This window comes from Ovis canadensis, chromosome 7 (genome assembly GCF_042477335.2).
Source record: "Ovis canadensis isolate MfBH-ARS-UI-01 breed Bighorn chromosome 7, ARS-UI_OviCan_v2, whole genome shotgun sequence".
Lineage (NCBI taxonomy): Eukaryota > Metazoa > Chordata > Mammalia > Artiodactyla > Bovidae > Ovis > Ovis canadensis.
Genome location: NC_091251.1, coordinates 46,307,834 through 46,331,153, shown reverse-complemented (window position 1 = coordinate 46,331,153; position 23,320 = coordinate 46,307,834). Strand labels below are relative to the sequence as shown.

Below are 23,320 nucleotides of genomic sequence, written 5' to 3'. Positions count from 1 at the left end.
CCTGGAGGAGGAGGATCACCTGAGGACCTTGCTTGGTGCATCATCTACCTGTTCCTTAATTTTTCAGTCCCTTACCAGGGCTCACAGAGGGCCAGGCCTGTGCCGGGGTGGGCATACAGGAAGAAGGTTCATTCTCATGGGCTCAAGAGCTCCGCAGACTGGCAGGGCAGGTGAGTAACTACACTGTTTTATCCAGCATGCCTGATGGTGTGGGTGGCTGAGCCTGGGGAGCTGGTGGGACTTCAGACCCTGCCTGGGGCTCGCTGCCGTTCTCCAGCTCTATCTGTGGTCTTCTGGGGGGGCATGCAGGGCTCTCTGGGGGGAGAGGCTCCAGGCCAAGGCTCTCCTCCACACACATGGGCTTTGTGGCCTCCAAACCCCACCAGAGCCCTGACCCCAACCCCTTTATCACGGGGCTTTTATCACGTTGTGTCCCGACCTACACAACATAATCCCCCTGGTCTGTGAGAGCCCCAGGTCCAAATATCGCTTTGGGACATACCTAAAGATTGTTCATTGTTATCTGAAACTCAAATTTTATTGGGCCTCCTGTATCTTTATTTGCTTAATCTGGCAACCCTCCCACCCTGTGGGTTGGGATAACCCTCCCCCTTCAAACCAGACTCCTTCTCCCTAGGGAGAGAAGAGGCTGATTAGCTGGGAAAGAAAACAAGGTAACTAATTGATAACTGGTTGTCACGGTTTCCTCCGGTGCCTGGGTGGTCCTGCCAGCTGCCCTCTGTGGAGAGGGATGGTCTGAACCCCACCCTCCGCCCTCCCCGCCCCGCACCTCACCTTCATGGGCTGGAGCTGCACCCGGGTGATGCGTGAAGGGTCCACCACGGGCTTGGGTCGCCGCAGCGTGTCCAGGATGTTCTGCCATTGTGGGGGGAGGCCCACGAACTTGCCTTCTTTGGGGTCGAAGGAGGTGTGCACGCGGTGCTGGAAGTTCTGTGGGGCCGAGATCTCGGGGCGTTTCTTCTTTTTCTTGCGGAACATGGCGCCTGCATGGGGAGGCTTAGGCTGAGCTCCGGCTCCACAGGGGCCTGGCCCCAGGGAAGCACAGGGGGCTGCAGCGTGTGCTGGGGCCCCAGGCTCCCTTCCCGGGCACAGCCCCCCTGTACCAGCCCAGGCTTCCCCTCCCCCACCTCGCAGGCCTCTTCCTTGGGGGAATGGGCTAGCTCCCCACAGAGCAGTCCCAGAAGTAGCAAGAACCCCATAAACAAGCCAACACAGACTACAAACATGGAAAAGGGGTGTCTGCTTTCTTGTCTGAGCCAAGTCCCCTGCCGAGCACGCAGACTCTGGGGGTGTGTTTTTATAAGATCCAAAGACATGACAAATATCATTCCACCGTCAAAGAGCTAAAAGGGGGGTGGGGAAGAGGGAGGAAAGCCCGCAAACTCATTGTATGACGTGAGGATGATCTTGATTCTTAAAGCAGATAAGACTAGTACAAGAAAAGGAAAATGTGAGCCAACTTCACTTATGAACATAAAAGAAAATCCTAAATAAAATTAGCAAATTGAATCCAACTGCGCATTAAAGGTTTTTGTTTTTTCTTTTATATCACAGTCAACTCGGGTTTGTCCCAGGATGGTTCTAAAACAAAACCTGTCAATGTGACATGCACCCTCACAAAAAGGCAAGCTGCTGATTCACAGGCATGCTGCCCAGTCAGGGGCCAAACTAAAAGGACCCTTGTGGTCCCCAGGTGCTCGGCCCTAATTCTGGAAAGGCCCTGAGCCAAGGGCACTGCTGGGGAGGGTGAGGGCCACTATCTTAGGGGGAAAAGATAGCCCACTTCTGCCTGGGCTCCTTTCTCTCTGGTCTCACAACTCTGACTATACAAAACATCCCCTGCAGTCAAACCTCCATCCCTTACTTTGCAGTTAGGGGTTTGCCTAAGGTGTTAAGGGGCTTCCCTCATAGCTCAGTCAGTAAAGAATCTGCCTGCAATGTAGGAGGTCTGGGTTCGATTCCTGGGTTGGGAAGATGCTCTGGAGAAGGAAATGGCAACCCATTCCAGTATTGTCACCTGGCGAATCCCATAGACAGAGGAGCCTGGCAGGCTACAGTTCATGGGATCGCAAGAGTCAGACACAACTTAGTGACTAAACCACCACCACCTAAGGCCCTACTAAGCTCCATCAACAGCTCTGAGTGACATGGGCATGCAGATCTGAGCAAGGGAGACTGACCCTTCCAAGTGCTGCTCTGGCTTTGCTTTCAGGGAGCCCTAGGCTGGGACCACATGTGATGGAAGACACAGTTGGGGTACCCACTCAAATACTTTTATGTCTGATGTGGCTCAAAATAGCTCAATGGGTTTGTGTGTGTATGTGGGTGGGGGGGGTATGTGTGCAAAAGACACTCAGTAGGCGCTTGTGTCAGATAGAAAGGTCACTTTCAACAAGACATGTGTCTTGAATTGAATGCTTGGGTCTTTCATTTATCCACAGAACTGAATATGTTCATGGCATCAGAACATGGCATTCTCTTTTTGCTTCTGCTCTGGAGGTTAACCAGTAACCTGGTTACTTTCACAGGTTCTGGAATAGGTCACAGATCTAGGAGGGAGCTGGTGCCCACTTGGAGGGAAGGGGGCTCAAACAGCCACAGCCTCTCCACATTCACCAAGCATGAATCAATCTGAATCCAGGTCATACCTCTTGGAATGGCCATTACTTTGGGGACCTTGAAATTCAGTAATCTATCAAACATTCCCACCAGGCAAAGCCACATGTGCAGAAGCTCCAAGAACCAAGGACTTTAGAATGAAATATACCTTTGAGTTATAGGAGAGTGGCAGGAAGTCTGCCACTAATTTGGGGAGATTCTGAGTGAGTTACATAAATGCTGTAACCCCCAGCACTCTTCATCTATAAAGTGGGGTTAATAAAAGATAACACACAGGTTTAGGGAGTGTTGAATGAGCAGATTCCCACGAAACAGGGGCTTTTTCTCTTGCTCTGTTACCTCTCTGAGCATCCTCTCAGTTCAGGGCTCTGCAGACAGCAGAACATGAGCAGATACAAGTCTGGAATTGATGCTCAGCCCCAATCCTTCAAAGTCACCTGGCACGGGTTATGTGTGATTTCCGGTACTAGGGCCCTTGCTACTTCTCCACAATGTAGACTCTTCATGGTTTGGTACTACTTGACCTCCTCCTGGTGGTCTTTGGCTACAGAAGAATCTCAGTTCTGCAATTCTGTTCTCAGAGCATCTCAGACCCTCTGGATCTGTCCAGACATCTCTGGATTAGCTCAGCTGACAGTTTCACTCTCCTCCCTACTCTGTGAACTCCTCTAGAGGGTGCAGGGAACAGCCAAGAGTTGAAAAAGAGCTGGCTAATACTCCCTCCTGCAAGGAGATCAAATCAGTCAATCCTAAAGGAAATTAACTGAATATTTATTGGAAGGATTGATGCTGAAGCTGAAGCTGCAATACTTTGGCCGCCTGATGGGAAGAGCCGACTCGTTAGAAAAGGCCCTCTGGGAAAGATTGAAGGCAGGAGGAGAAGGGGACCACAGAGGACTAGATGGTTGGATGGCATCACCAACTTGATGGACATGAGTTTGAACAAGCTCCGGGAGATGGTGAAGGACAGGGAAGCCTGGTGTGTTGCAGTCCATGGGGTCACAAAGAGTCAGACAACGACTTAACAACAACAATACTCCCCCCAACCCCACCCAGAACAACCTCCACGCTAACTTCTTGGCCCCACTCAAGGGCCCAGCATTTGCTGCAGGAATGTGCGGAGACAGCATCTTCAGTAAATGGTCTATGTGACTCCAAAATCACCCTAACAACTATTCCAGGATCAAGTTCTTCCCACAGGTATCAGGAAGGGCCTGAGGAGAAAGGAAGACAGTGCAGGGTCCTAGGGCCCAGGAGTTGGGGTGGGAGGTCAGGAGCTGACAGAAGCAATGAACTGAGCTCAGGCTTCAGGGGAGGGGAAGTAGAGATTTAGGAATCTGAGCCAGTCACTTAGTGAGTGGGAGATCCACACCTAAAGGGAGGCTTCCAGGACTCATCCAAAATGATAGTAAGGCCAACACTGCTTGAGACAACATGATTTTGCACAGAGAAAAATCTACACATAATCTTTTGGGATTAAATGTGAATTTTAAAAGTCCCTAATTTAAGATCGGTATAAAAAAAAATCGACTGTATTTCTGCACACCTGCAACAAACAAATAGAAAATGAAATAAAAAAAAATTCTATGGTACCATGGGAAATAGACCTTTGGGCTTTGTCCCCCAACCCTTCCCCCAGCCCCCACCCCTGGTACAGAGCTCTTAAAACTCTTGGAATCCCCAGAGTGATAAAACAGTTGAAACGTTCAGCCTCACCCTCTCCTACTTCTGCAAAGGGAAGAGGGGGCTGGAGACTGAGTTAATCCTCAGGTCCAGTGGTAAAGAATCTGCCTTCCAATGTAGGGGATGTGGGTGTGATCCCTGGGAGGGAAAACAAGATCCCACATGCCACAGGGCAACTAGCCACAACTGGGAAGTGTGCACACCGCAAGGAAGACCTAGCACAGCAACCCCCACCAAAGCCATCGATAGCCAATGATTTAATCAATTGTGCCTACTTAATGGAACCGCCATTCAACCCCTCCGGGATAGGTTTCAGGGCTGGTGAACCCAGGTGCCAAAAGGGTGACGTGTCTGGGGAGGGCATGGAAGCTCTATGCCCTTCCCTTCTCCTGCCCAGAATTTCTTCTTCCCTTTGGCTGTTCCTGAGTTGTCTCTTTTCTAGTAAACTAGTCATAGTAACGTGCTTTCCTGACTTCCACCAGCCATCTCAGCAAATTATCAAATGTGAGAAGAGGGTTGTGGGAAACTTAATTTATAGCCAGGTGGTCAGAAGTACTGGCTTTGGAGCGGGAGTCCAAAATAGGGGGCAGTTAGTAAGGTTGAGCTTGAGGGGTCTGTGCTATTCCAGGTAGTTAGTGTCAGAATCAAACTGCATTGTGGAACACCCAGTTGATCCCAGAGAGTTGGAGAAGTGATCTTAGGAGGAAAAAAAACCTTCTCATTTGATGTCAGAAGTGTTATTAGGTAAAACCCTTCAGCCATCCTTTCCCACTTTACATTAAAAATATCAGATTTTTATGAATAAATCTAATTGAAGAGATGCAAGGTCTCTACATGGAAAAATATCAAACATTAAAGATAATAAAGAATGTTCATAGGTTAGAAAACTCAATATTATAAAATTATCAATTATTCCCAAATTAACCTACAGAGTTATTACAATATCAATCAAAATCACAGCATAATTCTGTTGATAGAAATTGACAAACTGTTCTATATTCTACCAATGAAAAATCAGAAAGAGAAATTAAGGAATCAATCCCATTCACCACTGCAACAAAAACAGTTAAGTATCTAGGAATAAACTTACTTAAGGAGACAAAAGAACTGTACACAGAAAATTATAAGACACTAATGAAAGAAATCAAAGATGACATAAATAGATGGAGAGATATTCTATGTTCTTGGGTAGGAAGAATCAATATTGTGAAAATGACTATACTACCAAATGCAATCTACAGATTCAATGCGATCCCTATCAAATTACCAATGGTGTTTTTCACAGAACTAGAACAAAAAATTTCACAATTCATATGGAAACACAGAAGACCCTGAATAGCCAAAGTAGTCTTGAGAAAGGATGGAGCTGGAGGAATCAACCTTCCTGACTTCAGATTATACTACAAAGCTACAGTCATCAAGACACTATGGTACTGGCACAAAAACAGAAATATAGACCAATGGAATGAGATAGAAAGCCCAGAAATAAATCCATGCACCTATGGGTACCTTATATTTGACAAAGGAGGCAAGAATATACAATGGGGCAAACACAGCCTCTTCAATAGATGATGCTGGGAAAACTGGACAGCTACATGTCAAAGAATGAAATTAGAACACTTCCTAACACCATGCACAAAGATAAACTCAAAATGGATTAAAGACCTAACTGTAAGACCAGAAACTATAAAACTCTTAGAGGAAAACACAGGCAGAACACTCAATGACATAAAGCAAGATCCTTTATGGTCCACCTCCTAGAGCAATGGAAATAAAAACAAAAGTAAACAAGTGGGACCTGATTAAACTTAAAAGCTTTTGCACAGCAAAGGAAACTATAAGCAAGGTGAAAAGACAACCCTCAGAATGGGAGAAAATAATAGCAAATGAAACAACTGACAAAGGTTTAATTTCCAAAATACACAAGCAGCTCATGCAACTGAATACCAGAAAAACAAACAACCCAATCAAAAAGTGGGGAAAAGGCCTAAACAGATATTTCTCCAAAGAAGACATACAAATGGCTAACAAACACATGAAAAGATGCTCAACATCACTCATTATTAGAGAAATGCAAATCAAAACCACAATGAGATATCACCTCACACTGGTCAGAATGGCCATCATCAAAAAGTCTACAAACAGTAAATGCTGGAGAGGGTGTGGAGAAAAGGGAATGCTCTTGCACTATTGGTGGGAATGTAAATTGATAGAGCCACAATAGAAGACGGTATGGAGATTCCTTAAAAAAAAACTAGGAATAAAGCCACCATATGACCCAGCAATCCCACTCCTAGGCATATACCCTAAGAAAACCAAAACTGAAAAAGACATATGTATCCCATTGTTCCTTGCAGCACTATTTACAATTGCTAGAACATGGAAGCAACCTAGGTGTCCATCACCAGATGAATGGATAAAGAAGTTGTGGTACATATACACAATGGAATATCAGCCATAAAAAGGAACACCTTTGAGTCAGTTCTAACGGGGTGGATGAAACTAGAACCTATTAAACAGAGTGAAGTGAGTCAGAAACAGAAAGATAAATATTGTTCTAACGCATATATATGGAATCTAGGAAAATGGTACTGAAGAATTTACTTACAGGGCAGCAATGGGGAGACTTACAGACATGGGGAGAGGGGAGGTGGGGGTGAGATGTGTGGAGAGAGTAACATGGAAACTTACATTACCATATGTAAAATATATAGCCAATGGGAATTTGCTGTACGGCTAAGAAACTCAAACAGGGGCTCTGTATCAATCTAGAAGGGTGGGATGGAAAGGGAGATGGGAGGGAAGTCCAAAGGGAGGGGATACATGTATATACCTATGGCTGATTCAGGTTGAGGTTTGACAGAAAACAACAAAATTCTGTAAAGCAATTATCCTTCAATAAAAAAAGAAATTGACAAACCAATTCTAAAATGTACAGAGAAACAAAGAATCAGGAATAGCCAAGACAGTCTTGAACAAGAACGAAGCTGGAGAGTTACGTTAATAGACATCAAGACGGATTATAAAGCTACCATAATTAATGCAGGGTGGAATTGGCACACAGATTGATGAGCAGACCAGTGGAACAGAAGAGAGAATCCAGAAATAGACTCACTCACATAAGGTCCTTTAATTTATGGCAAAGGTGACACTGCAATATGGCAGGGAACTGATGATCTTTTCCATAAACGTAGCTGAAGCAATTAGATCTTCATATGAAAAAAAAAAGAATCTGGAAAAATGAATTCATATCATAACCTCAAACTAATTGGCTCTAATTGTGAAAGGCAAAATAATAAAGTGATGGTGGAGGGTTGGAAGGGGAAACCCATAGTCTGGCCATCCCCTGCCCTAGGTCTGCTGTGAGTGACTATCGGGGCCTCTTCTGGAGGCCCTGACCTGCTGGGGCCCAAACCTGTCCATACCCATGGGTCCCAAGGACAAATTAAACTACCAAGGTCTTCTCTGTCCAAAGCAGGCCTAGGTTAGCAATAGTAATTTCTTTCTAAAGATTTCACAAAGGTCTTTGTAAATATTTTACAAAGATTAATTTGTAAATGCAGTATGAACACAATGACTATCTGAAGGGAAATATAGCAAAATATTCATTATCCTCGTGTTTGACTGGTGGGGCCCCAGGTGACTTCCTCCTACTCCATCTTTGTACTCTTCTGAATTTTCCTTGAAGACAACGGGCTGCTTTTCTAAGTCACTTCAGTCGTGTCCAACTCTGTGCAACCCCATAGATGGCAGCCCACCAGGCTCCCCCGTCTCTGGGATTCTCCAGGCAAGAATACTGGAGTGGGTTGTCATTTCCTTCTCCAATGCATGAAAGTGAAAAGTCAAAGTGAAGTTGCTTAGTTGTGTCTGACTCTTAGCGACCTCATGGACTGCAGCCTACCGGGCTTCTCCGTCCATGGGATTTTCCAGGAAAGAGTACTGGAGTGGGGTGCCATTGCCTTCTCCAAAAGAAAACAACATATTTTTAAATAAAGAAAAGAGTGATCCATGAGGACTGAGTTCCTAAGAGATATGCACCCACTTAAGTCTCTGATGTTGCCAGGTCTACTGTTGCTGCTAAGTCGCTTCAGTCGTGTCCGACTCTGTGCAACCCCATAGATGACAGCCCACCAGGCTCCCCCGTCCCTGGGATTCTCCAGGCAAGAACACTGGAGTGGGTTGCCATTTCCTTCTCCAATGCATGAAAGTGAAAAGTGAAAGTGAAGTCAGTCAGTTGTATCTGACTCTTAGCTACCCCATGGACTGTAGCCCACCAGGCTGCTCTGTCTATGGGATTTTCCAGGCAAGAATACTGGAGTGGGGTGCCATTGCTTTCTCTGTTGCCAGGTCACTGGGTATCAATCACCTGAGTGCCTCTCTCCAGTTCTGTGTCCTAGACACACACACTAATGCCCAGACAGGGGCCCTCCCTTGCCATTCCTAGGTCTCCATCTTCCACGCAATTTCCCACCTTCTGACAAGCCCAGGAGTCCCTGGGCTGAGGGAGAGCGGGTGCTGAGTCAGCCTTGAGGTTAAATCAAATCAGGCCACGCCCACGTTTAAAACTGTCACCCAGAAGCTCCAGCTCTTTGAGTCCACACCTCATTCACCTAGTGGAAGAGCTCTCCTTAAAGAAGATACTCTGGAGCAGGAAGCAGGAAGAGGGCTGCTGTCCCCTCAGAGAGCCAGTCCCGGCCTTGCCTTCTGCCCAGCCTGACAGAAAATATGTGGGCTTCAGTGGCGGAAGAAAGTGGGCAGAGGCAGGGTGCCCGCTCTGGTTCACGGTGAACTCTGCTGCCCCAGCCCCTCCCTTCTGGTCTGACACCTCGCCAGACCAGAGGAGGGAGGGGTTAGGAGTCTTCCGTAGGCTGGGATGCGTCTCTACGCCTGAGGAATGCTTTGCACATTCCTCTTCTGAATGGCCAAGGAAGTCACCTTCCAGCCAGCAGGCTGGCCCATGACTGGGTGGGAGAGGAAGGGAGAGGAGGGGAGAGCCCTGCCCCAACCAGTCTGAGGAGGAAGCTCCGGGCACAGCTCCTGCCGAGGCTGCTCCCTCCAGTGCGAGCTGAGCCTGGCACTTGGGGAGCCGGTCAGCTCCTGGCAGAGCCTTCTGGAGGAAGAGCTGCCACACCCAGTAACACTGAGGGTGGAGCTGGTGGGAGAGTTCAGGGAGCCCGGGGTCACTGAGGGGCGGGACTCTCCTGTCAGAGGAGCAGGAGACTCCAGAGAGAAAGGGAAGTAACTTTTCTTGAACACCTACTATGTGTTAGCCACTTTTCAAGCACCAACTAATTTAATCCTCACAACAACCCTGGGAGGTAGGCATTATTATCATCATCTGCAAATCCAGATGGGTTCAGGGAGGCTGAATAACTTGCCCAGGGTCACAGAACCAGGAAATGACCAAGTTGAGGTTTGAACGCAGATCTGATTCCCAAGTCCTGCTCCATCCACCATGCCCACTTGGAAGGACTCGGGCTGTTGTTGGTCTCTTTCCCAGAGGTATCTGTGAACAGGGAGGGGCTGCGCAGCCTGTGTAAAAGGGGGTGGGCCAGGGCCCGCTCTCTCAACCAAGATTGCTGGGTTCTTTCCTGTTCTGATCTGTGAGTCAGAGGCCAACGGAGACGGGTGCTGACTTGTAAGCTGACCCTTACTTTGGAACCAGGATTTGTTTGTATTTTGCCTTGCAATGGTGGTGGTGCGGGTGTTCTAAAGAGCTCGCCTTGGCAGCTGTGATGCAGGGCCTGGCACATACAGAAAGACCACAGAAATAGCGGGAGAGTATTTTCTCCAGCACAGGTCACGTCCCCTCAGTAGGGTCTCAGCCTAAAGTCAGGCAACTGGCAGGCCTGGCTCAAGGAGGGTGGGCAGAGCTTTGTAGCTGATGCTAAGGTTCTACAGTGACAGGTGTGTGTGTGGGGTTTGGGCGGTGGAGCCCCTGGACTAGGTGCTGTGGCTCAGCTGGTCCAGGGTCCATAACAGGGACGGCAGACAGCTGCACTGGGTGGGTCACTCCCTCAAGCTGCTCTTCCTCTGAGTGAGGAGACACCCATCTGCCAGGCCTGAGGTGCCAGGACCACCCAGTTGTGGGACCCCACCAACCCAAGGCAGAGCCCCGAAGGCATGTGTCTGCGCTTAAACCTCAAAGCAGAGCACAGGCTTCCCAGGGTGCACTGCCATTTGAGGTAGACCCTGGGAAGTGAAACTGCCCGCTCCAGACGTGCTCCCAGACTGCCTTCCTGCCAGAAGTCCTCTTGGGACGTAACTCTGGGGCCCATCTAGAGCCAGTGCCAACTGTTTTCTTAACCTGTGGTCTCTGCTGTTCACCAGAAGAGCTGGTGTCCAATGTGGCTGCCTCACCCCCAGACTTGGCTTCCAGTGGGCTCTGGCTGTTCCCACATGTTGAATTCTTTTCAAGGAAAGGACACTACCCCACTGAAGGGATTCACAACAGCACACTACAGGCTGGGAAGGTGCTTTCCAGAAAGCGAGCCTGAAGGAGTTTGCAGCCACTCATAGGGAATAGGATTTGTTTGGCTTCATAAGCTCCGAGATGTTGTAAGCTCTCTGTTAGGATGAGCTAACACCCCCACCCCCCACCCTTCCATGACAAGGAATGTGCCTCACCAGCCCCCTGGTTGAGAATACCCTGGACAGAGGCCAGTCTTTCACTGGAGTATTCTCATCCGTCAGCAAGATTATTCTCAAAGTTTTATAAAATTGTATTATTCGTTCATTTATTCAATAAATTTCATTTGTTGGGCATCTGCTCTGCTCAAGGCTCTGGGGATCGTGGTGAACAAAACAGAATCCTTGCTCTTGTGCGTTTAGCTGGCTTTTCCAAATAGATGTTGTTGGTCCCCTGACCTGCACAGCCTGCCTGTAGGACTTGCTGGGGTCTGGCTTCCCCTGAGTCCCTGCCTCATTTTCCATCCCTTGGTGGCATTCTCTGTAGGAGCTCGCCCACATCCTGCTGGCCAGTGCCAATGCATTCAGTGATGGGGATGTGCCCCTTCCTAAGGCCCCTGCCCTCTGTCCCCTCAGAGCTTGTCGTCCTTCGTGTAGGGCTGAGCTCTGTCCCCCCTCAGCTCACCGAGATCTGGGCCTCAAACTGCCCTCTGCACGTGACAAGAGAGGTGGCACCCCAGCACCCTTCCTGGCCCCTAGAAATGCACCAGGCAAAGGGCCTGAAGACAATTTCATCTGCTCTTCTGCCCAGTTGTCCCCTGCAGTGTAGGTGGGTCCTAGACCCAGGCTGTACCCCTTACTGCCCCTGCCCACAGGCTCCGTAAGATCTGCCCAGGGTGCTGTGTGGAAATGTGGATGGAGCATCCCCAGGATGCAAAGCAGTACCCTGAGGTTCTTCTGCCCTACCAGAGCGGCCCAGAGAGAAGCCCAGTGTGCAGGACAGAGGGCCTGGGCACAGAATGCACCAGAATGTCTGGGTTCCCCACCCCTGGCATCCTACCCACACTACAGGTCTTAGTGAATCCCCAAGGGAAAGATAATGGGGCTGCTGTTGAAAAGAATATGATAATAAGTCTCATTCAATCACTTGTGTCAACACTCCAGCTGAATGAGAGGCCGAAGAGTCAGGCTGGTCAGCCAGGGAAGGTCAATATTGACTCAGGCCTGCCTCCTGGGCCCAGCTCCAGCTTGCAAGTGCCGTGCTGCGGTCCAGCCACAGCTCAAGCCAGAGCAGCCCTCTGACCTCTTCTGTTCACCATACTTAGAATCTCAACTGCTTCCCCAGTCGGCAGCGCTGGGATTTCCTGGGCACAGGATTATCTCCAAGGGCAGAGGGAAGCATGGCAGGGCTGCAGTCCTGGCCCCTCTTTGCTATTCAATTTTCACCAGCTTCCACATAGATAGAGAGGTCCAAATCCTCATCACAGAGCCCTTGGTGCCTCGGCCAAAGAACCTCCAGAGTCCCCTAGTCACAAAAAGACTGTTTTTACAGTTATCGTTTGTACGTTGCTCGCCTCCTCACTCCAAGTTCACAAAACTGCAGTGAGATGGGCCAAACCTGTTTGAGTGTATTTTTTAGGAGGACCGGTGACCAAGGAGAGGAAGGCAGAGCTGAAAAAGGGAACCTACATATACACGTGTATTACGTGCCCAGCACGTGTCAGACACTGTGGTCATGACAGTGACAACTCTACAAGGTAGATTTTAAGAGCTTAAGTCTACAGGTGGAAAAACAGGCTCAGAGGGAAGTCATTGTCTGAGATGGTGAGTGTGCAGCTAGGATTCAAGCCCAACTCCCAAGCTCTTCCACGATGGATACACATGGAAAAGCTAACTGACCTGCCCCAGATCACACAGCTCCTCTGGGCAGAGGTAGGACCAGAAGCCTCAAGCCAGAGTTTCTCTCTGGCCCAGTCTGCACTGGTGGTAACAACATGTCCAGGGTCACCTATGAACAGGTGAAGCCCTGCAAAGCTCCCCAGAGCATGCTGTTGTTTCTGCCTCCAAAGCCAATTCCCTTCCAGAAATGGCCTCTGCCCAGAGGCGCCTCACTACCCACCCTCCACAGACCCTCGGCCTTGACTTTATTCCCGCTGCTTGGCTCTAACATCCTCCACAATCTCTTGTCACACAGCCAGACCATTCTTCAAGTTCTCCAAGAGAGGGCTCAGGTGGCTTGACGTTTTCCAAAACTGGAGGCGAGGCAGGTAGGCTCCTGCTGGGGCTGTCCTCCTTCATCAGTTATTATTGTCACTTCACCACGTGCCTTGCAAGGAAGGCATGATCACCCCCATGTTATAGATAACTTCATTAAAGTTAGGAGAGAAAACAAAGCAACTTGCCTAAGGAATCAAAGGCAAAGAGTCAGAATTCGAACCCAGGTCTTTCTGGGTTCTGGGTTCCAAATGCTGTGCCCGCCACCACTGTCCTACGTATGACTGGGAAGAGCTCACAGCAGAACTCACACCATGGGCTTCCCCGGTGGTCCAGCGCCTGGGAATCCACCTTGCAATGCAGGAGACTCAGGTTCAATCCCTGACCTGGGAAGACCCACATGTCACGGAGAAACTAAGCCCATGTGTCACAACTACTAAACCCATATTCTAGAGCCCTCAAGCCACAACTACTGAAGCCCACACGCCCTTGAGCCTGTGCTTGGCGACGAGCGGAGCCACCGCAGCGAGAAACCCACACACCACGATAAAGAGTAGCCCCTGCTTTCTGTAGGTAGAAAAAGCCTGAGTGCAGCAACAAAGTCAACAAATAAATACATACATCTTTTTAAAAAACACACACACCAGAATGGGGCAAGGTAGAGAAAATGCAGCCTACACACCGGAAATCTTCATGTCTTGGCCCTTGGTGTCCTCAGCGGCATCTCCCTCCCAACTGGAATCCACTCACTGGGTGCAGGTAAAGTTGGAGAGATTTTAGCAGGTTGGAGAGCTGGGGAGTGAGCTGGTAGGCTGGGATATGCGGACCAGCACCTTTGGCTGGAGCTCCTGCCTGACCTGCTCAGCCCAAAGGCTGGGCCTGCTTCCCTCCTTCCTGTTTGGGAACCTCTTTCCCAAACAAGAATTCAGTGCACTGGCCTTGGCGACACTGCCTCTCCCCAGACAGGCATCAGACCTGGGCCAGGAACAAGGGCGGGCCATTTGAAGCCCTGCGCCTGCTGTGGGTGCAGGCAGTTGAAGTAACAATGGACGCCCACTAAGGACTGGGAGGGACCCCTGCCTAACAGTACCGAAAACGGGCCAGCACAGGAGGGCCACCTGCCTGCCACTGTCCCAGCCTGTGCCTCACGCAGGTCCGAGAAGTCCCCTGGACACCCTCCCGGGGCTCACTCACCTCTGGGCCGCCTTCCCGGCCTCTTCTTTCTCCCAACTCCTCACTCTTTAGAGGGCAGAGCTTTCAGGCACCGAGGAAAGGGAAGGCCTGGCACCTTCCAGGGCCAGTCCTCCGAGGCCTGGGTGGAAACAGATCAGAAATTCATTGTGACCGAGGTAGTAAGTATCCCCGCGGATTTTGCGACTGGCCGGAATCCAGAGGCTTCGGAACCGCCACCCATCCCCCTCCGCCCGGCCTCCGACTGAGCCACCTTCTCAGGTGCGAGGGGAGCGCACGGGGATAGGGGGCGGTAGGCTCAGCGTTCCCTCTGGCCGCCTCGCTCCGACCCAGCGCGGCCGCCGGCCCCGCCTCGCCAGCCCGGGCGAGGCGCTCTCTGGACGAAGCCCGCCCCCGCCAGCCTGGGCGCGAGCGCCGGGCGCACACGCCGAGGGAGGTCGGCTCCCGGCGCAGCCGAGTCCCCTCTGCCCGCGCCGGCGGCCCCGCACTTTGGGGAAGGAAAACCCGGGGACCCGGAGCCTCGCGCGCGGGGAGGCCGGTCCCCGCCCCGGCGGAGCTCACAGCCCCTCGGCGGTCGGGACACCCACCTGCCGAGCGGGAAGCCCCCAGAGCTCTCCGAGAGGCCGCGGCAGTCCGGCCCACCCTCCGCCGGGAGGCGCCGGGAACGGCGAGGAGAGGCCGCGCTTACATGTTTGTGCCGCGCCGGCTTCACCTGCCCGGAGTTTGATTTCGGGGTGTGGCCTCAGGTAGGACGCGGCGAACGCAGAGCCCGGGAGAAGTCGCCGAGGCGCGCAGGGGCAGCGGCCAGGGGGCTTCTTCTCCCGAGGAGCGCCCTTCTGCTCAACCCATTTTCTCTGGCCGCTCCGCTCCAGCGGCAGCCAGCCCTTTGCCTTCCGGTACTGGTCCCGGCCGCTGCCTACCGTGACCTATACGTGGCCCTTCGGACCCTGGGCTGCCGCGTAGAGGCCTGACCTGGACTGTCCCCCGAGCGCCTCTTTGTAATTAACTCCCTGATTTGCATTGAAGACGCACGCCCGGGCGGCGCGTGCCCACCTCACACCGGGGAGAGCGCAGCTGGAGCCCTGAAACCTGCCACCTTGGCCTGTCCTGTCCCACAGGGACAAGGTCCCACGACTGCCTTGGGGTGGCCCCCTTGTGTGGGCAGGAAAGCGGAAATTATAGACCCCAACGCCTTTGTCAGATCTTGCTCAGTTTTGAGAACCCTCTGGTCTCAGGATTGTAGGGGACCTCTGGGGAAAGAAAGCTTCCAGGAGCCCTGGACCCCCACCCTACCCCCAGCCCCACCCCCGCCAAACAGAGGAGAAGATATGGTTCTAGAGCCAGTATCTCCTAGTTGTCCCCAGCAGCGCCCTGGCCGAGGGTTAGGATGGCAATCCCAAGTGGCTCACTCTGGGCTGCTCTTTGCCCTGCCCCTGGATTGGAGGATGGTTTGTCCTGTGTTTATATGTGTGGGAGAGGGGCACGGACCATCTGTCTCTTCCCCAAACAAGGAAGTGAGCAGACTCCTGCTGTCCTTGGGTCCAGAGAGAGGGCTGTGTCCAACTGAGTATCCAGGGGATTCTAGCTTAGAAATTCAGTATATCTGGACCCCAGATGGCTGCCCCCAAAGCAGTGGCAGGCACTGGGGACAATGCAGGGATTTTCATCACTTTGAGCACCTCAAACTTTATCACTGAGGTCACTGTTGCCATGTACATTTTTGCTCACTGATTCTTTAGACATTGTGCAATTTATGGATAAAGAATTTGCATTTTAGGCTCAGTTGCTATGCACAGTTTACTGTAGGCTCCCACCAAACAGAGCTGAGATTGCCAGTGGGAATTCATCACCCCAAACAGGCCTGCACCCTGTCTGGCTGCATCACAAAGCCCTGATGTCTGTCCTCAGCCTCCCTGGGGAAGGCATGGTGATGCCAGATGGACAGGCTGGCTATGGGAAGCTGGTTGTGCTGGGTGGGAGAAGGAAGAGGAGAAGGAGAAGGAGAAGGAGGGAGGGGGAAAATGGTTGTTGAGGATTTGAAATGAAGCAGGAACCAAAGCTAGAATGAAATGCATTACACCATTGAACCTAGAATCAACACCCTAAACCATTTTTTTAATTGACACACGTGAATTATTTTCTTTTAATTAAAATACCTTATATGCCAAAACCACAGATCCAAGCAGGACTTTTGAACTGTTAAGCTACACTAAAGTGGGAACATTACAGTATTATCAGAAATGAACTGGTATTTAATTTGGTTGGATCCAGGCTTGGGTATCCCAGAAAGGCTACAAGCCAAGTCCCATCCTTACCCCATAGGGAGAAAGTCTAGGGAAACTTGGGGGGCCTCTCATCTTTGAGAGCTGCTGTGGGGTTTGGGGCCTTAAGAGAGACAGGACTCCTACCTAAGTAAGACTGACTGAGGAAGTAATGAATCCCCCATCTCTGGAGGTATTCAAGAAGCAGATAACTATCTGTCAGATGGGCTAGAGTAAAGGTTCCCATAGTGAATACCAAACTGGACTAGGGGGCCTCTTGGGCCCATCATAGCTACACGTTTCTGCACTTCCAGGCAGGGTACAGATGGGTCGGCTGCGGTGGGTTGGATGAGCCTCTGCATATCTGGATGGCTGGGAGGCGCAGAATAGATCCTGAGTGAGTAACTTCTGTGTGTGACTCTCTCCCCTTCCCCATCTTCCTCTCATCCACTCCCAACTCAGCCCTGCCCAGGAGGAGGAGGCAGAATAGCAGTGCCGGAAGTGGTGGGGACAGTCTAGGGACAGCTTCTTCTCCAGCATCTACAAGCCTTCTTCGGGCCTATTGCCAGGTTGCCACCCCAAGCACAGGGAGAGGGACCAGGCACACCCTCCTCTGAAGAGCCTTGGCAGCTGGCATAGGCCTTCTGGTTGAGGGGGTTGTCCATGCACTGCCATTCCATAAATTGGGCAGGAGTGCTGGACTGGGGCACTGAAAGCTGGCATTTCACCATGGGCTGTGGTTCTCAGAGCCCTACCAGCTCTGGGGCACTGGTCAACCAGCCTGGTCTGGGAGGGTGTCAGGGAGGGCACATGGGCAGGGCAGGCACTCCCTGGCTCTCAGCCTGTGGCTGTCGGGGCCTGTTGTAACATCTGAGCCAAGAGCCCGGGTTAGGGCCAAGGAGGAGAGATACAGATCGATACGTGGTTTGGAAACACAAACACATTATCTTTTCCCAGCACCTTTCTGCTCCGTGACTCGAACAACTTCCGCAGGGTCCTTTCTCTGGATAACTGCCCTTCTGTAATAATAGTAAGAATAATGCCTACTGAATCTTGAATGCTTCCGATGGGCCAGGCCCCATGCTAAGCTATTTACACATATCATCACTCAAGTCTTCACAACAACCCTGAGACAGAAGGACTATACTGTTGTTATTCTCATTTTACGGATGAGGAAACAGATGAGGCCCAGACTGGTTAAGCAGCCGGTTCAGGGTCTTGTAGTTACTGAGCGGTGGAGCCAGAATTTCAACCCAAGAGTATCTGTCCCCAGTCCATTCTTATAACTCAGTACTGCTCAGAGTTCCCTGGTTGCAGAGGCTGTCAGGTATGATTGACCATGCGGGGTCAGGTCCATGGCAGCAGTCTTTGGGGGACGCACTGGTAATTTGCCTCTTGGTGCCGGCCCTGACTACCACCCAGGAAGGGTAAGTCATGTGAGACAGAGAAGTGCGGGGGTGACCTCTCCTCCATTTCTGGTGAGGGGATGAGGAACCCCACATGGCCCTGGGTATGAGGGGCAGAGAGGGCCTCAGTTTCTGCCATCTCTCACTGAGTCATGAGCCAGCACTCTGCTTGAAATCCCTGCATCAAGCCGTCTGTCCCTCACAGACCCAGAATGTGCCAGGTACCCTCAGGCCACATGGGGAGGTGGGGCCTTGCACCTGCTAGCTACTTGGCTGGAGAAACCCCTTGGGGCCGGGCACTAGGAGGAGTAGCAGCCCGTTTACCCTGAGCCCCTAGTCTGAGGAGAGGAGGCATTCTTTGGAGAAGATCCCTTCCTCCCCTTTGCTTGCAGGCTGTCCACGCCTGTCCCTTCCTGCTCTTGGGGTGGCCTGGATCAGTGCCCCTCACCCTGATAGAACTATCCATCCTCTCCTGATGGGCTTGGGAGGCAACCTCTGAGGGTTTGGGAGAATGAATTGAGAAAGCTGAGATTGCCAAACCCTTGGGGTCTTCAGGCAGGAGGGAGGTCGAATCTAGCCACAGAGACCATGAGTTCCTACAAGATCGGAGCCCTTCTGCCTTTCTAGACTTCAGCTAGTCTCAGCATTAGTTTCTTGATATGTATAAAGGGGGAAAGGGTTCCCTTCTCAGGGGAGATTTCCTGATGTCTCAGTGGGTAAAGAATATGCTTGCAATGCAGGAGACGCAGGAGACGTGGGTTAGATCCCTGGGTCAGGAAGATCCCCTGAAGTAGGAAATGGCCACCCACTCCAGTATTCTTGCCTGGGAAATGCCATGGACAGAGAAGTCTGGAGGCCTACAGTCCATAGGGGAGCAAAGAGTCTGACATAGCTGAGCAACTGAGCATGCATACATGTGCCCTTCTTCCTTGGGAAGATGGTGGAATGATGAGGTCTAGAGCATTGGGGTACAGGGCCCCCAAAGGACCAGCACCCCCAAACAGGGTGAGAGTTCTTGGCTCTTGGCCCTCACAGCTGCTGAAGGGTCCAAGGAGAAAACACCCCTCTCACACATCATGTATGCACAAGCTGCCACTGGGAGCAATGGAGCCCAGTTTAGTGCACCATCAGGGCAGAATCCCAGGTTCTTCCAGGAGACCTTGATACTAAATCGCTCCAAATTCCAGAGAGAGAACCCCAGCCCCATCTGGCAGCGCCACCTGGGCCCAGTTAGGTTTGGGGAAAGTCCATATTCTCCCCTGCCTGGTCACTGCCACTCTGAACCTCAGCTGAAGGAAATGACCACACCCTGCCTTTTCCTCAAGCATGCATCTGTACTGGGCTTCCTTTGCCAACTAGAATACATAGGCCCATCTTCTCTAAATGAAAGTTGACACTGCGGCTGAGCTTGCCTGAGAGTCCCAAAGGGACCTGGTGACCTGGACGAACCACCCAGATGCAGGGGCCACTGTCCACCCACCTCAAGGGGCTGGAGCAGGAGCAGGGCAGACTGCAGCACCCTTCCTGGGTACATGGGGGCATGAGCTACACTGGGGAGGGTGGCACCAGAAAGAGCTACCTCTATGCTAAGGACACTCATTTTAGAGACATGATGAATTCCTTTAATATCTTCTCACTATGATCACTTTGCAGCCCCTGCTCTTAATGGGCTCCAAAGTTCCATCCAAATGTCTGTTGTTGGCAGTTTAGTTCTCTAGCTGGCATTTTTGCTGGCAGAACTAACAGCTGGAAGCTTCCTGAATGGAAACCCTTCATTGTCATTTCCTCTCTCCCAGGAACCTCCAGCAGCTGCCCCCAGTGTAAGGTCGGGGCAGGGTTCTGATGGGCACCCATGTCCTGGAGCCCAGGGCCTGACTTTCAGGAAGGACAAGTGAGCTGGAGCAGCAGAAGGCTTGTGCTCTGAGTAGGTATGAACTCTGGCCAGAATCCAGGGAAGGAAAGAGTAAGGAAGCATGATGTTGGCTGCCTAAGGCACATCTACAACCTTCTGGGGGATACCTTAGCTCTAAATGCACGAAGTTCACAGACTCTGGCCCATGTGGCCTCTTGGGAGCATTAACCATCTTGCTATAAAGCTTGTGGCAATCCACCTTCTGCATCCGCCTTGGGTCAGTGTGAGAAGACATGACTTGCCACTTGGCTGGGCTGGGCTATGCTTAGAGGGTGCTAGGATGGGGTGTGGGCAGACAGCTTCCATCATCTGTTCTCAGGGTGTTTCATTCTTTAATCTCCGGACCACACCTCAGCCGTCCTAGGTGGGCCTGTGGGACCTTTATGTGAACACTGACAAGAAGGGTCCTGGTGTGCACTGCCCTACCCGCCTCTCCTCGCAGTGGTTCTTGCTGAGAGGCAGCTCCACCTCCTGTCTGACCAACCTCTTCTCTATAGGAGGCCTGCATGCTTGTTAACTCCTGGCCTTGCATTCATGTCCCTGGGTCTGGCTCCATCCCTCCTCAGGGTCTGAGACCTCCACCTTTCCTGATCCCTGACATACCATCTCCCAGAAAAACCCACTATCATGGGATATAAAAGCCAGCTTGGGCCTGGTGTCAGGGAGACAAATGACAGATGACAGGCCGCCTGCTCCTGGAATCTGACCTTTGATGGTGGACACTTAAATTCCTGCTCGGGGTCATGGCATATAACCAGGGAAAAGACCACCTGAGGCAGAGGATCTCCTGTGTGCCTCCCGGTCACAGAGTCAGCTCCAGAATCTCTTTCCTTCCTAGATGCTATCACCATTACCCCGTCCTTTGGCTTCAGACATTAACAGGCTTATGTTTAAAATAGAAAATGTTTCCTGGGACAAGTAGAGCTGAGTCTATCTATTTACAAGTTAGCTGGATCTGTTTATCAGAGAGTGGCTTGGTCCCAGGAAGGGGTCAAGCCTGTCTCCTTGTGGGGACCTGGTGAAAGAGCACGGGCTGAGCTGGGGCTCCAGGTCAAGTGAGAAGTAGGGGCTGGGGAAGGGCAGGGCCCAGCCCTGTTAGGGCTGGAAGCACAAAGGAGCAAGGGAACCTGTCCGGCCTCCTACTATGTCAGGCCGGCTGCCTCTCCCAACCATTGTGTTACCTGGCAGCTCTCATTTGGCCCTGCTTGGGGGCGCCTTTACTGATGCTCCTAATGGAAAGGCTGGGACCCCCAGGCCCGAAACTGACTCTGCTGCCAGTCAGTTCTGTGATCTCAGGACCCCACTTTTCTTCTCTGGGTTCTGTTTCACTCTGCGAAACGATGAGGGCTGCGTCACAGTCTTGGGGCTTCCCTTTGGCTTGATGCTCTACAGCGGTCCATCCAGGGCGGCCAGCTTCTGTCTGGCCCAGCCCTTCCCTCCTCTGCGCTCCTGTCCACTGGCCTGGGAGTGCGCTCTGCATGCACAGCTGGTCCCTGTCTCCCTGCACCGTCTGTGTCTTGCACAACTCCCTAGGGAACCTCATTCGAAGCCGAAAGGAAATGGATGTTGGAGGCACCAGGCCAGGACTGAACCAGAGAACTAGTCCTCCCGGTTTTAAGGTTTTAACCCTGCTGCGGCAGCAGCACTCAGGGGCGGGGTGGCGAACAGGCAGTGGGGGCCTTGAGCAAGGTGACTGGTTCCTTGCTATTTGCCCTGCAGTGGGTGAGTGGGCTGGGTTCCTGCTGCATGGGATTCAGAGACCAGAATTGGGAACCAGCAGACCTGAGCTTCCTAGTCAGGCTTCTTTGAGCACGTGGAGCCCCTCCCCGTCCCCAATCCTGGGCAGCCTGAGTGTGCAAGAGAACACAGCCCTGCCTACCCACCCCCATTAGCCACAGGCCTGAGGCCCCCCAAGTTCTTGGTGAACTTGGGAAAACCAGAGCCAAGCAGAAAGGTGTCAGCATCGCTGACCGAGCACTTCAAGGGTGAAAGGTCACCACAGAGAGCCCATGGATGTACAAAAAGCCATCATTGTCCCTCTGTAAAGTCTCTGCCCTGCCTGGTGAGTTGTGATGAGGTTTTATAGAAAATGCTGGCCAGCGTGAGTGTCCCTTTGTTAGGGTGGGTATGGTGCCATGGAGTTGTAAGGGAACTTGTCCCCTGCCCCCCGCCCCCACCCTGTCCTGTGCTAACTACCCCCAGGGTATGAAAATCCATCCGGTTCAGCTTTCCTCTCCCCTGTTGAAGGGCTGTAAGCTCCCCAGAAAAGACAAGTCCCCTCCTTTATCCCATCCTCACACCTCTCACCTTAGCCGCCCACAGGCCCTCAGACTGAGCTTGGAAAGGGCTGCTTCCAGGACCAGTGGGCCTGTTAATCCCAGACAGGAGGGCCAGCCTGCCTTGAGGAAGTCAGAGCTCTTCGGCTTCCGAAGCTTCCATTTTCCATGATCTAGTCCAACCTGTCGGCTAGTTCTTCTTTTAGGGACAGGCTGCTGAGGGCCCGTTATGAAGTTTGCTAGCACGCTTCCTACCGCCTGAGTCTCCTTCCCACTCAGGTGTGGGGAGCATCCATCAGGAAAGACTCTGCTTCCGGCCACAGGTCAGCTTCCCCCAAGTCCTTCTGGCCTTCTGAACCCAGGACAGAGTGCACAGAGGGCTCTGGGGCCATTTGGGTGAGCAGTGCAGTGTCTCAGGGTCTGTGCCTCCTCCCTGTCTGGCCCTCCCACTGGGCCCAGCCAGCTACCACCCTGCTGGCCTGCTGTTTGTCTGGTGCTCCCCAGCTGCTGCCTCTCTGCCCCCAGCCAGACACCAGCTGCTGCTCAGCTCTGCATACGTAGGGTACTGCCAGGCGTGGAGCGGCCTTTTCCCAGGCAGTGGGAATACCCCTCAGCTGGTAATGCCACAGCTCGTAAAGACTCCCTTTTTCCTTGCCCTGGAGCCACGTATGGGGATTAAATGAGTGGGAGACACTGGTGTTCATCCTGACTCTGGTCCCTTGAGCTCCTCCGGGATAGGGGCCTTCCTGGTCGTTTTGGGGGATTGTGCGCAGAGCGGGTTTGCCCTGGTTGGAGGCCACTGACCTGCACCTCTCCCTGAGCCTGGCATGTTCCAGATTGCTCAGCTCACCAAGAATGTCTGTCCCTGGGGGACTGAAAGGTCCATGCAGCCCCCATCTTCCTCCCCTGTAGCCACTGCAAGGTGCACAGAGCTTTCCACCCAAATCAGGGGCTCCCAGGCCTGCTCCTGGGGCCAAGTCCTCTTCACAAGGCACCCTGGTCACCAGGGCTCCCAGGTTTGTCACCCCTTGCTTGGCCCAAAGGCCTTATTCTTGGCCAGGTGAGCTTCTGTGAGGCTCAGTCCCAGGCCCACCAGGCCTGGGGACCACGCAGTCCAGAGCTCATTCTCTACTTCAGAAACCTGGTTCCCACCAAAATCACTGAAGGAGAGACCCCAAGCAGGACCCTCTGACCTTGGTGTGTGATACCAGGGAAAAAGCAAACTACACCATATGAGCTTTGCTTCTTGCGAGGTGGGGTGGGGGCAGGATGGAGGGGGTGGCCCCAGTGCTTTATAAACTGGAGCTCAATGGGCTTGGTGTCCCTGAA

At 52.0% G+C, this 23,320-nt stretch overlaps 1 protein-coding gene across 5 annotated transcripts in view; it reads right to left on the bottom strand.

The window, feature by feature from the left end:
- The window catches only part of PAK6 (p21 (RAC1) activated kinase 6), a 36,629-nt gene that overhangs the window by 11,283 nt on the left and 2,026 nt on the right, over positions 1-23,320 (bottom strand). For 3 of the 5 annotated variants that reach the window (XM_069596036.1, XM_069596034.1, XM_069596035.1), the window contains 2 exons: positions 14,140-14,257; positions 796-1,004 (listed from right to left, as the gene is read on the bottom strand). In XM_069596036.1, coding sequence (XP_069452137.1) covers positions 796-999 — 204 coding nt within the window. In that variant the 5' untranslated portion in view covers positions 1,000-1,004; positions 14,140-14,257. Of the gene's footprint in view, positions 1-795; positions 1,005-14,139; positions 14,258-14,389; positions 14,494-14,723; positions 15,007-23,320 lie in introns of those variants that run through there. The other 2 variants (XM_069596033.1, XM_069596037.1) reach the window with 2 other exon arrangements.